The sequence below is a fragment of the Rhineura floridana genome, chromosome 2 (assembly GCF_030035675.1).
Source record: "Rhineura floridana isolate rRhiFlo1 chromosome 2, rRhiFlo1.hap2, whole genome shotgun sequence".
NCBI lineage: Eukaryota > Metazoa > Chordata > Lepidosauria > Squamata > Rhineuridae > Rhineura > Rhineura floridana.
In genome coordinates, this window is record NC_084481.1 from 213462808 (window position 1) to 213478667 (window position 15860).

At 41.1% G+C, this 15860-nt stretch overlaps 1 protein-coding gene across 10 annotated transcripts in view; it reads right to left on the reverse strand.

Annotated features, from left to right (window-relative positions):
- The window catches only part of BCL11B (BCL11 transcription factor B), a 185107-nt gene that overhangs the window by 123647 nt on the left and 45600 nt on the right, over positions 1-15860 (reverse strand). Inside the window, exon 1 of one of the 10 annotated variants that reach the window (XM_061612102.1) lies at positions 10700-10766. The exons of 8 other annotated variants lie outside the window; for them this stretch is intronic. In XM_061612102.1, coding sequence (XP_061468086.1) covers positions 10700-10718 — 19 coding nt within the window. In that variant the 5' untranslated portion in view covers positions 10719-10766. Of the gene's footprint in view, positions 1-10678; positions 10767-15860 lie in introns of those variants that run through there. One more of the 10 variants, XM_061612100.1, reaches the window with a different exon arrangement.

Sequence of the window (15860 nt, forward strand, 5' to 3'; positions counted from 1 at the left end):
CCTATACAGTACATCAATTTTATTATCTCCTGTAACAGAGGACTAACTAGCAGTGGTTCCAGGTGGCAGGAGGAATTGGTAGAGATCACAATAGATAATGCTTGGTTTTTTAAGCCAAAGTCCTTGGTTTGTCATTACACACAGATACAGTCAGTGAGTTCCTGATTCAGACATAATTTAAACCATCAATTTCCTAGTTCACAACTACTACTAATATACCAGCTCTCAAATCTCTTCTGTCTGTATCTTCTCTGTTCCCTCAGTTTCTCCATTCTGTCAGCTGATTCTAGTTTGCCTCAGCAACACCCAGCTCCTCTAGACACAGTCATTTTGCTGCCCGGGGCCAAAGCCTGTGTTTTCACAGACAGACAACTGCAGGGCTGAATAGGCAGATAATTGGACATAATGTTGCACAAACCTATCCCTAACATCGTTATCATGATTACAACATTGCTTATCTTTTTTACAAATATATTTTTCAATGCAAACTCTAGGCCAACTTAATCAAGTTAAAACAAAGGAGCCCAGAGAAGCACCCAAAAATGGAACATCCTTCTGGGATTAATCCTTGAGGGTAATGTTCCCACCTTTAGGAGGAAAAAAAGAAGACTGCCATTTATATTTTTACTGCTAATAGTGATTTATTATTTGAGCATCAAAGCTACCATTTTACAATACGTATTTAAATTGAATTATTCAGCAGAATGCAGGGTCTGTGATGCCTGAAATCTTGGACACTCACCAACAGAAAGTAATCCAATAAAAAAGGTGTTACCTTGCCTCCTTTCTGGCTCTGTTTTCACACAGAAAAGCTGTACTTTCATCCCCACCCACCCCCTCCCTTCAAGATCTACAGTCTTTCAGACCAATGAAGGAGTCACTGAAAATCAATTTTTCACTGATGCACCAAAGATGACTCAAGATATGCTAATAATGAAAACAACAACACCCATAACCAAAAGAGATGAAAACGGAATGAAATGTAGTATGAACAACTACAGGTTATAGCCTCCTTCTCCAAATAAAAGACCCAACTTAATGATTTCTGTCATGGCACCTCTGAGTGTGCAAATAACTTTAAAAAGCACATCTCAGGAAACGTGAAAAAAAACCAGCCCTGCGATGAAGGTTAGACCGAAACAAAACGAGTCCAGACTTCAAATTTAAGTTAGCTCCAAATCAGTTGAATAGTCCCAGTAGGCAGCAAGTATTTCTGGTGATAACAGCATTATGAAGGAATTTGTGGACACCATCACAAAACATTCAGCACCCTCATAAAACTATAATCCTTTTGGGGGGAAGCCAAGAAAATTACACCTGCTTCAAATTTGTTTAAACATGTAGTATAAATATGCCTATAGTTGCTCCATTCCAAAGATCTACAAAAAGTGTTTACATACTTTTCCAGTGCAGAACAAATGGGGGGGGGAGCACACTCTGGCCTCTAACACTGGCCAGAGCACCAAGACCCACAGGAGGCTGCACCCCCCCTCATCTCCCAGGAAGATCATCATGGCAAAGGAGTGATCAACCTGGCCCCATCTGTTGGCCGGAGAAGGAGCAGCTGCAGGGAGGTTGCTTGCTTCTTCCTACAATAAATAACACTTTGCTGTAATTGCTACTTGGCCTGGGATTGCAGAGATTAAGGAAGACATCTAATACTGGCCAGACACCAAGGGCCACTGAGAGGCTCCACCCCTGACTTTCCAGGAAAATTATCATGGCAAAGAGGAGATCAACCTGGCCCCATCCATCAGCCAGTATAGCAACAGCTACTATAATACTTGCTTTCCTTTTCCCTCCCCATTCCTTTCCCTTTTGTATCATGGCTGTTACACTGTGAGCCTGCAGAGAGGGACTTATCTTTTAATATATATATTACAGTGATTACAAAAATGTTGGCACTTTGTGTTAAATGATGGTGATGATAGTGATGATGATGTATAGAGGTAAGGGACTGGCCTGCTACTGAACTGATGAGCCTCAGGGTCAGAATTATAAAACATAAGTTAATTTGCTGCATAAAGGGGATTTTCTCCTGCACTATTAGCTGTGGAATAATACTTGTGGACAGCCAGCGTGGTGTTGTGGTTAGATCGTTGGACTGGAACCTGGGGGACCAGGATTCAAATTCCTGCTTGACCATGAAGCTCACTGGGTGACCATGGGCCAGTCACTGCCTCTCAGCGTAACCTACCCCACAGGCTGGTTGTGAAGATAAAATCATGAGAGGGAGAACCATGTACACCACCTTCAGCTCCTTGGGAAAGGTGGGATACAAATGTAATAAATTAATAAATAAGGAGGGAGTTTCCCTGCTCATTTAATTGGGGCTCTAACTTTTCTGCAGCCACCCATATCCACACTAAATATTCTACATTAGGGATGGGAACCTCCAGCCCTCTCTAACTAGCCTTCAGTACACTCCCCAGGCAAAACCCCTCTCTGTTCCTGCTTCATATCCCATGCATTTTTGCGTTGCTGGAATGTGTCTGATAATGCCTCGTTTGTCTGGATGGAGGATAGAGATGGGTGTGTAGAAGGCAGGCGACTGTACCAAGGTGAAATGTATATTAGCTGCTCCGCCAACTTTTGCCTCTGACAACAACCTGCACTGGCATGTGACCCTTGGAAGACTGGCCAGCAGAGAATGTGGCCCTCAGGCTGAAATAGGTTCCCCACCACTGTTCTACATTGTACAATGTGATCCAGCATCTTCTACACAGCCCATTGTAGATCTGAGAGAAGGTTTCAAACACCTGCTCATTTATAAACTCTCTGGGCGGCCCTGGGAAAGTCAGTGTCTCAGCCCAAGTTCTTCCATCTGAAAAATGGGAACAATACTTTTATAAATGCAATGAAATTGAAAATTATGATTATTAGTATTAGATATAAAAATTCAGAACGTCCTTGAACTGGCTAGGAAATTTCAGGATCATCTTGGCATACACACTCTTTTTGTAATAGAAGTTTAGGGAAATAATAAAGATCAGGTTAGCATCTATGAAGATGGAAATGGACTGCCTTCAAGTCGATCCCGACTTATGGCAACCCTATGAATAGGGTTTTCATGGTAAGCAGTATTCAGAGGGGGTTTACCATTGCCTTCCTCTGAGGCTGAGAGGCAGTGACTGGCCCAAGGTCACCCAGTGAGCTTCATGGCTTGTGGGGATTAGAACCCTGGTCTCCCAAGGTTGTAGTCCAACACTCTAACTACTTCGCCACACCGGCTCTCGTGACATCTACGAAGGCTGACATTAATCATGGAATTTTCTGGAAATCTTAATGTTGAGCTTATCCACACAGATTTTTTTCTAATTCCTGTCTTGCTCATCTTGACAAGGATTTTTTTTATTCCTATAAAAAAATTGAAACTTTTCACACATTATATGCATTACTGAAGGTATAATATTATACACATACAGTCAGATATCCTAAAGTAACCAAAACAAAAACAGATACATATAACAATGTATTTAGGTGTTAATACTTATAAAATTAAGCTGCAGAAATATAGTATTGCATGGGACTTGACTCCTTCCTATTACAACCTGACAATGGATATAAGCAGGCACTTGATGCAAGAGACAGTCCAATACAGGCCAAGCTCAGTCAGGTCAGAAGCGGCAAATTCTGTATATAAATCCATTTGAAATGGATTCTGCCTCTAACCTTAGCCAACAACCAGTAAGGGAATACTGCAAAGAGCAAGTCACTTCTTGTTTCTTCAATATTTTCCACTAATGCAATTTAACACACCCACACAAAGAAAAAATGGCTGGACAACTTAGGTCACGCTGCTGGGCCACCAGCATAGGTAAATTGAAATCTATACTACCCAAAAATAACATTTTTGAAAATAAAATAATTTGAAAATAACATTTGAAAATATATAATTAAGTAAAAGACAAAAATTGACTAGTATACATTTGGAGAGATGTAGATTGATTTGCTTTAAACATTGCCTCTCCCACCCACCCCAAGTCCTTTGCCACAAACACTAATGAAACACCATTTTCTGCCTTTTTGACTTGAACAATTATGAGTACAGTTTTGTGATCTTTAGCCATATTTACTGACTTTCAAAGGCAGATTCTATCTTGTTAGATTGTTATAAATAGGACCCCAGGGATTCAACACACACAGGCTTCAGCAGCTGTGAAAGCTTTTTTTTCTCCCCAAGATGCTCCTCTTTGTGGTTTTCGATACAAGTTGAGTTTCTAATGTGAAAATTATAAATAATAATTAAAAAGGAAACAAAATCATTTACCAGATCATTGTAGACATGGGGCACAATCCACCAGAAGTGTTTTCTAAACAAATCTCACAAGAGTTTGATGACCTGCTCCTGCTTGGGCATCTACCATTCAGTCCATGATTGCAGAGTTGGTATTACTACCTGGCCCCAAACATCGGGGGGGGGGGCAGGGAGCACAGGCCTCCTCCCATACATATACCATGATCCCATTCCATACATATATTCCCATGAATCATAAAAGGAACGTTTCAGTTTTAATTCTGAAATTAATTACATCTTCTACATTTCTGAAATTTTACCACAACCTGCAGCCGGGCTTTTCCCACTTGTTTTTATTATACTAAAAGAAGATTAATACAGGTTTACACGTTATTATAGCTAGACATGGCAGTGGGGGAGGGAGGGAGAGAGAGCACTAGACAGTAACTTGCATATATTTTGGGCCTGCAAATGCTACCAGAAACATTGGCTTCCACTTGTCCTGACACCAGCAGTTCCTCCTTATTGCCTAGGCATGGGAACTCTGGAGCTGGTAGTTCTTGAGAAAAGTATCACATAGAGAAGCTCAAACTACAAATCCTTGTTTAACACCCCAAGCACACACTCTATTCTTAGGACTGGCCTGAACCAGCAACTCACTGCTACTGACTGGCTCCAGAAAATCTCCCAAAATCTGAATAACAGGTACATATAGAGAGAGAAAGACGTTCCCACAGATATCCTCAAGCAAATTCTTCAAGTTATTTATCCTTAATCCCCCCCCATAATAATGGGGTTGCAACCTGGACCAGGGGACTCTTCCATTTCCAGGACCAGTCAAATTTATCCCTTCCTCTCCCCCACACTTGTAGCCATAGAACAAATAGTTCTATACTCAATAGTTGGCCCAGTTTTTAAACCTCAAGCTTTCCTTAAAAAAAAATCAAGTCATGCTGTTTCATGTTTGCTATTTCTGTGCATTTTTTTAAAAAAAGTTACAAGACAGATGCAGAAAAGCCCTGCAATTACAAATAATTCTTTAAAAAACCTTGTTCCCTTTTAGTTTAAAATATATTCTGTCTGGTCTAGACCTGTTTCTGCATACCACAAAAACATCAACATGTATCCGACTCTAGACTTGAGAGGGCGTCATTTTAAAAGGTAAACTCTGAATCTGCTATAGGCAAACAGTGCACATTTTTTATTTCCGGAGTAACAGCTTTGGACAAGAATTTAAGAGCTTTGTGGTATGAGCATATACTGTTCTTTATTTTTCTGGCTCTTGAAGTGCTCTTTGAGTTCTTTAAATAACTATTTAAAAGTTGGGGAGTGGGGTGCTGTGGTGGGGGGAGGATAATAAAGTCCCACAACAAAGTGAGTATCTACATGAGTTTTTATTTCTGGTTAATATAAAAGAAAATATAGTAATGAAAAACAGCTCTGAATTTTAAACCAACTGTCTTGAACATTGGTTTTTCTGAGATTCATTGTGAAAGTCTTTGAAGGTCTTAATTTCATCACTATTTTATAAACTTTGGATATTTTTAAACAGCATATTATTTTTCCCCATGGTGCTTTAACAATCCAACGTATTGTCTTTTTCTGATTTGCCCCCCTATTATTGTCCTTTCACTTGGGTCAGAGATGGGCAACATATTCAGCAGTGCATAAAAAATGCACAACGAGATGGGCAGCCTCAGTTGAGCTGTCTTTGCCAGAAGTCAGATCCTGCAGGGGACTTCTGCTAAACCAGCCTTACCACTAGTGTTAGTGAGCTAGCATCCTAGGAAAAGCAAGTGGTTCCAAATAAGTCTATCCTAGTGGAGGCTTAATCCCAATCTGTATATTGGGATTAGAGCCATGGCAATAAAACTTTAACTATCATGTTCACACATACTACAGACAATCTAATTTGATTTTTCAGTGTATTTTGGTGAGTCATAACCAACACATACTTGAAGCATCTGGAAGTCACAGTACGCCATGTCCAGATTCAGTTCACTAAAAGAATAAATTTGAGTTGCTGTTACTGGTGGTTGGGGGAAGAAGGTACATTCTTGTTATTTTGAGCGTTTTATTCTCACATATGAAAATGCAAAGCAGCTGTTAAAGAATCTTGCTATATTTATGGACAAATCATGATCATTGGATTAAAAATAAAAATAAATGTGAACATTTTTATTTCCCTTCCTCTTTTGTGTTCACATTTACAAACATCTCTCTACCATCAGGATCTGTTTTTTGTTTTGCTTTTTGTCTGTTATTGCTCACACCAGAGGTTCTAAGGGTGACCATGGAAAGTTCTGGAGTGCGGACATCCACCTAAAAAATTAAGCCAGGTAACATCCAATCCTAAAATGGGCTTTGGATGCATTCTGCCTCCAAGTCAGCTCTCTGAGCGAAGAACTGTGTGGCTGGAACTGCCCTGTTCTCCTTCCCTGGACACTGTCACCTGCTCTGCTCCTGGATCTTATGGGGGGAAATGCTTCTGGGAAGGGCAGGACACTCAGAACAGCCACTGACATCAATGACAGAGGTCGGTACCTCCATCAAGGCCCCTCCTGTGAAGATTCTAACTGCCATCAAGTCAGCTAGCTGTAGAAGGGAAGAACTGTGTGGCTTTCTCCTGCCTTGCCCTTCTGCTCTGGACATTGTCCACCTGCTCTACTCCTGGATCCAATCTGGGAGGGATTGCTCTTTATCGTTTGAAAAGGTAACCAGAGCCTATACAACTTGTTATGAGAACCGTAGTTTGAAGAACTTGTGCTTGAGCTTGCCTTTCCTTCCTCCCTCTCATTTCTTTTTCCTCATGTGCTTTTGAACCTAAGGGTAGGGACCATTTTAAAAATAATGTTTGTAAGCTCTCAGAGGCGTTTTGGGTAAACGATGGGGCATAAATGCCACAAATAAATCTCACAAAACATTCTGCAGACCCAAACAGATTAGCTACACTACTCTCCTTTTAATCATGGATGGAGTTTGCCTCTTACATGATGATCTAATCACTGCCCTGGTTCAGAATGCATCCTCTGGGACAATATGGACAGTGTGCCCTGGTGGAAATCTGTCTTGCCTTAGTGAAATCACCCTCACACCAGATAGGAGATACTAGCTTGCAAATTTGCTATTAACCCATATTAAGTATTCATGAAATCACACCCCAATAAACTAAAGATGTCATGTTAGAAAAATTATATGGGTAGAGAAGTCATATCACCATGTCTTGTTTCAGTTAACAACATTGTTTGGACACGTGGTGAGAATTGTCTGGACTTGGACTACTTCTTCTATTTGTAAATGCAGATTTGTTTTATCCTCAACTCGTAGTATATATTAAAGGACGACACTCATTTAAATAAATTCAAGGTGAATTTGAGGTGACCACTTCAGCAGTTTAAAGCTAAACCCATATTAGATGTCTGCAAAAGTCTGACCATATGCATCTAAAATAAAGTTCAGGTAACCAGGCCTGCAATTTCTTCCCTCACCCTCCTGTGCCTTCTGTCTCTTGAGGACAGGACAGTGGCTGAAAGAAGCCATTTTGTTCCACAGGACGCCTCTTAGTAAAATTTGGAGCCCAAACCTTGCTGGTAGAAGCTGAAGCTGAAACAGGAAACCCAAAGCACTGTGACAAGCATCGAGCAAGAAAAAAGAATTTACACGAAAGACTTCAGCCCTCAAGTGGTAGAAAAAGGGAAAAAAAGGGGAAGAAGAAATTCTTGTTGCCAAGGGTGGGTGGGTGGGTGGGGGAGAATTAGAAGCAGGGAAATAAGTAGTAGCGGTGGTAGGAAATCTTGCTTATTAGGAAAAGAGGCAGTGCTGAGGAAAGAAGACTGAGTTGAGCAAACCAGCTGAACTGCTTGCAACATTAATCAATAACAAAGAGGCCGGGTCTGGTGGCAAGCTCCAGCCCTTGAACCTGGACTCTGCTCTATAAATTTCAACTTGGAATGGTTCTGTTCCTGTTGAAAGACAGGTTGGCACTAGGCCAAATCTAGCTACCATCATTGGAAGAAAGAAGGAAAAATGAAGGGTGTGTGTATGGAATAGGAAACCTTCCTACTTAGGAAACTTCCCTTTAGTTTCAAGACTGTTTTGTTTTTAATGAGCTAATAACAGGCCTCTCTAGCAAACAACAGTAGGAAGCCAGGTGAAAATTAATTGGGGGAGATGGGGGAAACGGGAAGAATGAGAGACAAATGCAAAATGAAACAATTCAAGGGCTGTTTTCATTCCCTCTCAGTCCCCTAGCCTGGACTTTGTCTGGACAGAATAAGCAGCAGCTCTTGTGTCTAAGATTTCAGGCCCCACCTCCAGCCAAGAGTTCAAACAGACACATTTACAGCACCAGGCTCCAGAGTGATGTTGAAAATAATAATAAACATCTTTATAAAGGAGGACAGGGCATGTTTAAGCCCTGCTTGCATTTGCTTGCTTCCCCTTTTCTTTTTTGTGTGGTCACTTAGGAAAGGCAAGAAACAATGGCAGCAAATCCACATGAGTTATTTATGACTTCATGAAACATTCTTCACTCTTGTCCACCTCTCTGACATGCTTTCCATGCCCCAGGTGAAAATAAATTTCTGTCCATCTCTATTCCCAGAGATATCCTTTTGTTTTAGAATATTATCAATACAGTGGAAATACAATTATAATATAAGAGGAATAGTTAACTACCTCTTAAGATAAAAGAGTCCCATAGCACCTTAAAAGAATAAGGCCTGGTTTCTGCACTCATGTCTTTACGAATCTACAGGGGATGGACTTACACAAAGTTGCTCCACAAAGGCCCATTCACATTTGTGGTTAGAAATATATTGCTGCTTATGCTCTCATGGGCTAACGCCCACTTCATCAGACTCACATAATGGCTAGAAATGTTATATATGTGCACAGCTGGGACAAAACCAGTTCTGAATAGTAAAGCTAATGAACACTTAATGCATTACATTTTCAGAGTATACAAATAAAGCATTCACAACCCTGTTCCAAGACTTTTCGGGGCCTAAGGTTGAAAATCCAAATGTGCCCCTAACCCTGTTGCCTGTGGAAAAAACAACACTATATTTAATAAACTGAAATAGGAAGTTACTCTCACTAGGCCTCATTAAATGCCCATCCAAAAAACGTTTACATGTAAATGCTAAGACATAACATAAACAGACATCTGTCCCATGCTTCATCATGGATGATGGGGGTTGGCATCAAACAACACCTTAAAGGCCCAGGGTTCCCACTCCTGAACTAGAGAGTTGGGCTTAGCATCCATTCCCAATTTCAACTATGTGCTGATGGAAAATATGCTTTTGCTGCTGCATATCATACAAAGTGGCGCTAGAGGACCTCACAAGGTTGTTGTGTGAGGATGACTGAGGAAATTAGTTCAGACATTAAAAGAGGTACATAGTTATTAACATTTGTAATATATAGTCCATACGTCATAATCGACTTGAAGGCACATAACAAACAACAATAGTCCTTTTGGTACACAGTGCTGTACAAATCTTTAAATGTATTTTCCTAAACCACCACAGAGTTTTCAAAATAAGAACTGAAAAAGAAAGGGCTGAGGTGTGTGTGCGTCTGTGTGCGCACAGTGGGTGACGAGGAGGGAGAGAGCTGTCAAAGTAGAAAGAAAGAAGGCAGAGCATCTATTCAAGGACCAGGCATGCTGACCAAGGTCAGCTGGGGAGGCATGGCCCCTCGTAGCAGCTGCGCAATTATGCCTAAATTATGCATGGCACTGAAATTCCAAAGATTGAGACTGGTAAACCCAGACAGGAAGACACAGGCTTATGGGACACCCAAAAGGAGATGGTGAATGATTTTAATTGCTCTGCAGATTTCTAAAGGCTAGATTAAGGCGCTCTCTAGTAAAGGGTCTGATGTGCCATCCAGTTTTGCTAGCATAAATGAAGATAAAAGATGCTAATGAGAGAGGGGGTAGGAGGGGGCTTAGATTAGTAAGCACTGGCCATGATCAAAAGGTTAAAGAAAATATCAAGAATAAAATCACAGTGCAATCTACAGAGGCAAAAGGGGCCCCACTCTTTTTTCACATATAAACAGACTTGCAAGCACTGTTTAATTAGCTTAAATTTTACCCCTTTACCCCACCCCAAAAAAACAAAAATCTTCCTTAGTGGGTTTTATTTTAAAGAAATTTATTTTGTGTAAACATATACTACTTGGTTAATCTGATTTTCCAAAGAGCATGAACATTGCCTTTCATGCTCCTATGAATCTATATCATAAATACATTTTTAAATATTAACATATACAGAATACTGTGAGGCTCAAGTACAGGGGCAGACTTTGGTTATTGGCTTCTTTTTTTCTTTTTACACAAAAATGGCAGAGGCATAAATGAAACAGTCAGGTGGAAGGGACAGGAGGACAAAAGGAAAAGCAGCTGCTTCACAGGGCACTGATTTACCCAACTTGTTGATGAAAAGCATCTACCTTCCCCCTCAGTCCTCATCTGCTGCTCTCAGCCTTCCAACAGGACTCCGGAGAGCCAGAAACCACTTTGCTGCTGCTACTGCTGTCTGTGCTGCTGTTGCTGCTACAGGCATTTATTCCAGTTAAGGGGTTAACGATTCGTTTCCACTACTTCTCTCGAGAAAACCTACAATGAAAACATTGGCACACGAAAGCACTCTGACTGCCAGAATGCCACAGCGCGAGTGAAAAGTCCGTTTTGTTTTCATTACATTGCTGGGATTTCCGGCTTAGCTCCTTAGCTTAAATACTTAAATCCCAAGATATCTCGCCCACTATAGTATGTGTGTCATCTCTCTCTCTCTCTCTCTCTCTCTCTCTCTCTCTCTCTTTCTGTGTGTGTGTGTGTGTGTGTGTGTGATGAAGACTACAACTCATATCATCTACAGTGTTATTTTTGGTGGTCATGTTGGTTTTTGGATTTTTATTATTTATTTTATTTTGCATTTCTAGGGAAGGAAGAGTTTGAAGAGATTCCCACACACACAAATATTTTGGCTGGATTTGACAAGACACTTTCTTTGAAGCTGTACCAAGCTGGTACTTCTAGTGTGGCTCAATTAAGAAATATAATTTAACATATACTTGCTCTGTGGGGAGGGACCTTCGCCCGCCACTCATTCCTACCCTCTGTTCTTCTCTCTTGACTGCATGTACTCTGCTCTTTACCCCCATCTCCCAACCCTCACTAGAAGTAGCATCAAAATCCAAGGCTGACATCAATCCCCTTCTCATTTAAAAGACATGACAGATAAATTCGAAACTTTCTTGTACAAAAAAAATACTTTGTGATATATGAATATATATTATATATTCTGTCTCACACATATACACATACAACACATTTCCAGCTACAATACATACAGCTTCCCATCTCAGAAAACCCTGGAAAAAGAAGTGCAGGGGACGGAACCTACTGTGTCACAGCTTATTTGGTCAATGAACGTTAGTGCAGCACAGGTTCAAATATGAACCAAGAAATGAAAACAATCATTGGAAAGACATGATGCTAGACTTACTCCGGTGATCTAGCAACCCTCTCTTCGTGCAATGTGGCAGAGTTTGGGGGATGGGGAAAAGAGTTTTCTGTCCCTTTTATTTATTTATATATAACAAAGCCAAGTCAGAGTGACTTTTATTGATCATCCACCAGCTGTCAAATGATTTGGACTCACAGACTTGGCTTTTCTGATGGAAGACACACACACACACACACACAGAGAGAGAGAGAGAGAGAGAGAGAGAGAGAGAGAGAGAGATGATGTTCTGTTCTTTTCAACCACTTTCCCAGGTGACCTCAAATTCCCTAGCGGACTCTCATACCATGTCTTCTACAATCAATACCCCACTAACTGTAAAGTAGTTGGTATTTCTCTCTTTTTCTTTTACTGACATTCTAACAAATGCCACAGCATTTGTTTTTCCCTTTCCCTTTTGTTTTTAATAATTACTATCTTATTCATGATCCCCCCCATTTATTTGTAAGAGCTAAAAGAAAATAGCTAGCAAATTGGACAATTATTGCCTTCTACCAATTTTTACCACAATCTTTGCATCAAATAAAATCCAACTTGTCAGTATGTGTCATTCTTACATCAGGAATCTGTGTGATCCCTCTCTTCCTCACACGCATGCACACATATACAATGGCTTGGATCCTGAGTTTGCTCTTACTAGATTTCCTAATTATGTTCTCTCTGACAGAAGGTGACTTTTGCCCATTCTACCTTGCTTCTGCAGCTGCTTTTGCCTCTGAAAATCTGCTTCAGAGGGCTGAGTAACCCTCCAGGACATTAGGGGATTGCAAGGCAAGAAGGAATTGACAAAAATTCTCTCCCCCACTTCAGCTATTGAGATCCTCTGCTGGGTCTAAACTTTATTTCAACTTCCACCTGCACTTGATGTGGTACAGTCCTACTGAACTGGTCCAAATTCTTGCCTATGATTTATACTTTTCTGGGACAGCTGTTGAAATTACATTGGCTTGGATCCCAAGTGTGCCTTCCACAAATGGATGAAGCAATTCCTCACACTAAATAATTATTTGCTTACCCCATCCAGACTATCCATGCTACACATTAAATTCTACCAAAAGAAATACACTCCCATCACCCGCTGTTTGGTTAAACACAGCCACATGGTTGTACTACTGCTTCCGGTTCCACACCATGAGAAATGGCAGCCAATATAGGAAAGACTATAGCTCAGTGGTAGGTCACACATACCTCTCCAGTTTAAAGGATCAGGTAGCAGGTGATAGAAAGACCTGTTCCTGAGACACTGGAAGGACACTGCCAGTCAAGGTAGGCAATTCTGGGCTAGATCAGCAACTAGCGCAAAATGCTTCAGCCAGAGTGCAGATAGGTGCCAGGCGACTGGATCCCATCACACTGATTTTGCATTATCTGCATTGGCTGCTGATTAGCTTCCAGGTTCAAAGAGGCCTTTAGCTAATTAAATATTTTGCTGGCTTAGTTTCTGTATTCATTTTGATGGCTATTTTGAAACCAATGTTCTGAACTGAATTTGAATTTTTAAGTGATACCAGGTCCACCTATTTCCTAGCACAGATTAAATGGAGCCTCAAACCACACATTCTGTGTGCACAAAGCAGCACAAGAGCATCCAGCAGAACAACACAATGTCATTACATGGAGGTATTTTTAAAGGAACCCACATGGGGTACTGGACTGACCTGATGTCAGTGGTTAATAATAATGGTAGAAACAGTACTAGTAGTATGCCACCCTTAGTTCTTTGGAATAAAGATGGAATAGGAAGGTGATAGATAAGGTAGATATAGTTGTCAAGCCACTATCCCATTATTAAGCTATAGCAGGAAACTCCATTTTACTGGGACCCTACATTACTGCTCACTTTATGTAATGTTTAAACCAGCCTTGTTATTTGAGTGCATTGTTGCAAACCTCTGTGTTGTCCAGAGAGGGATAGCATAAGCTATCACCTGGGTTTTTTCCAGTTGTAACAAACAGCTACTAGTTTTGAATGTGTAAGCAGCTGTCTGCAGTTAAGCATATAAAGTATGAATGGCATGGGCTGTTCCTATTAAGATTAGTGCAAACAAAAGAGGTCAGATGCATGAATTGCATTTCTCTACCTTTAATCTGCTTACTACTATTTTGCATTGTATTCCTGGTACTGTGTTTAGCGTGATTTACTTTCTTGATTGAATCATAGAAATCTGCAGTTTTCAAGGCTTGCATCTCGTTCTGACTTCAATAAGCCTACACTGGAGACAGCAATCAGTATGCTGCCAAAATACTAGACCAGTAATTCTCATATGAAGTTGTTTGGAAATCGTCCCAAGGTTACTCTCCCAATTATCCAAGCATTCTCCAGTTGCACTGGCACAACCTTGCAAAGGGGTTACACAAATCCACAATGTTGTGCCATTACACTAGAGTAGCTAGCAGTATGGGCACAAGTGCCTGGACCCAGGCTATGGTCTGAAGGCACATGAGGACATCACCTTGCTGAAGCTAAGCAGGTCTGGGTCTAGTCAGTGCCTGGATGGGAGACTGCCTGGGAACCACATGTATGCTGCCTTGGATTCCATGGTGAAAAGAAAGGCAGGTATAAATGTAACAAATAAATACTTTATTTGTTACATTTATACCCCACCTTCCTCCTTTAGGATGCACACCTTAACGTGGTGAGGGGGTTTGAAAGTGTTGAAGAAGCTGAGAGCAATGCCGTCAGGAGTCTAGAGACCAAGAGGCTAGACTCCTAGCAGGGGCACCCACGGTGGAGTGGTCAAAGCTGAGACATCAGACTAAGATGCATCCAAACTCGGAGGAAGGCAATAGTAAACCACCTCTGAATACCTCTTACCACAAAGACCCTATGAACAGAGTATCCAAAATGCAACACGAGATAGTGCTGGAAGATGAAACCCCCAGGTCAGAAGGCACTCACCGAGCTACTGGGGAAGAACAAAGGACATGTACGAGTACTGCTATGACTAATGACGCAGCTGGGTCAAAGCCGAAAGGAAGCGCACAGATGCAAAAGTAGAGTCCGGAGTTGTATGACGCACACAATAGGAACATGGAATGTGAGAAGCATGAACCAGGGAAAGTTAGAAATTGTCAAGCAAGAAATGGAACGTATGATTCCCTAGAAAAGACCATAATGCTTGGAAAAACAGAGGAAGTAGAAAAAGAAGAAGGCCAAACAAGAGATGGATTGATTCCATAAAGGAAGCCACAGACCTGAACTTACAAGATCTGAACAGGGTAATTCATGACAGATGCTCTTGGAGGTCACTGATTCATAGGGTCGCCATGAGTCGTGGTCGACTTGAAGGCACATAACAACAACAAATACCCCACCTTTCTTTTTAACAACCAATCTGAAGGGCAAATAGAAAGGGGAGAGGATAAGGAGCTTGGAGTGATGTACCACCTGTATGAGGTTGCCTCCTCACCATTTCCTCACCAAGTTGACCCATCAAGAACATTTCAGCTATGCTGTGGGAGAGATCTCGCCACCCCCAGTTTAAAATGGTGCCTCCTGTTGTCGTAATGTATCTTCCAAGATACACTTATAGAGGGCACTATGAAGATGTACGTTGCTTTCAAGAGGAGCTGACAATGATTGCTGTTGCCCGTTTCTGGTTTATTTTTTAAGCAAGTGTGCATGGAAACAGGTGAAGTACCTGCGTGCATGACCAAAAGGTAATGAAGGGTGGGAGAGGAGTGATTTAAGGGGAAGTGAAGGGGGAAAAAAAAAACACAGCGCAGATACATTTTGTAAACATCCTCCCCCTGGTGTGAACAGCAAACAACAGAACAGCAACTAATATATCAATGACTGAGAAAAAGAATTTGTGGAAGCTAACATGCCAATCGTGCACCCACGAAAATGGCATCCCACTTGCAATATAAATCTCCTGTCTGGAAGTACCCGTAAGCTAAAGTGAGAACAAACAAATGTAGTTGCCTTTTGTTACAGCAGAACAAAAAGCCAGAACAGAACCGAGTCTTTCCTGGCACTTTGAAGTTTAAGTAATTGTGAAATCTCATTACCGAAAAAGTAAACGCCAAGATTAATCTAGTTACCAATACGACCAAATTAAAATAAATGCCTGCAAATGCTACCT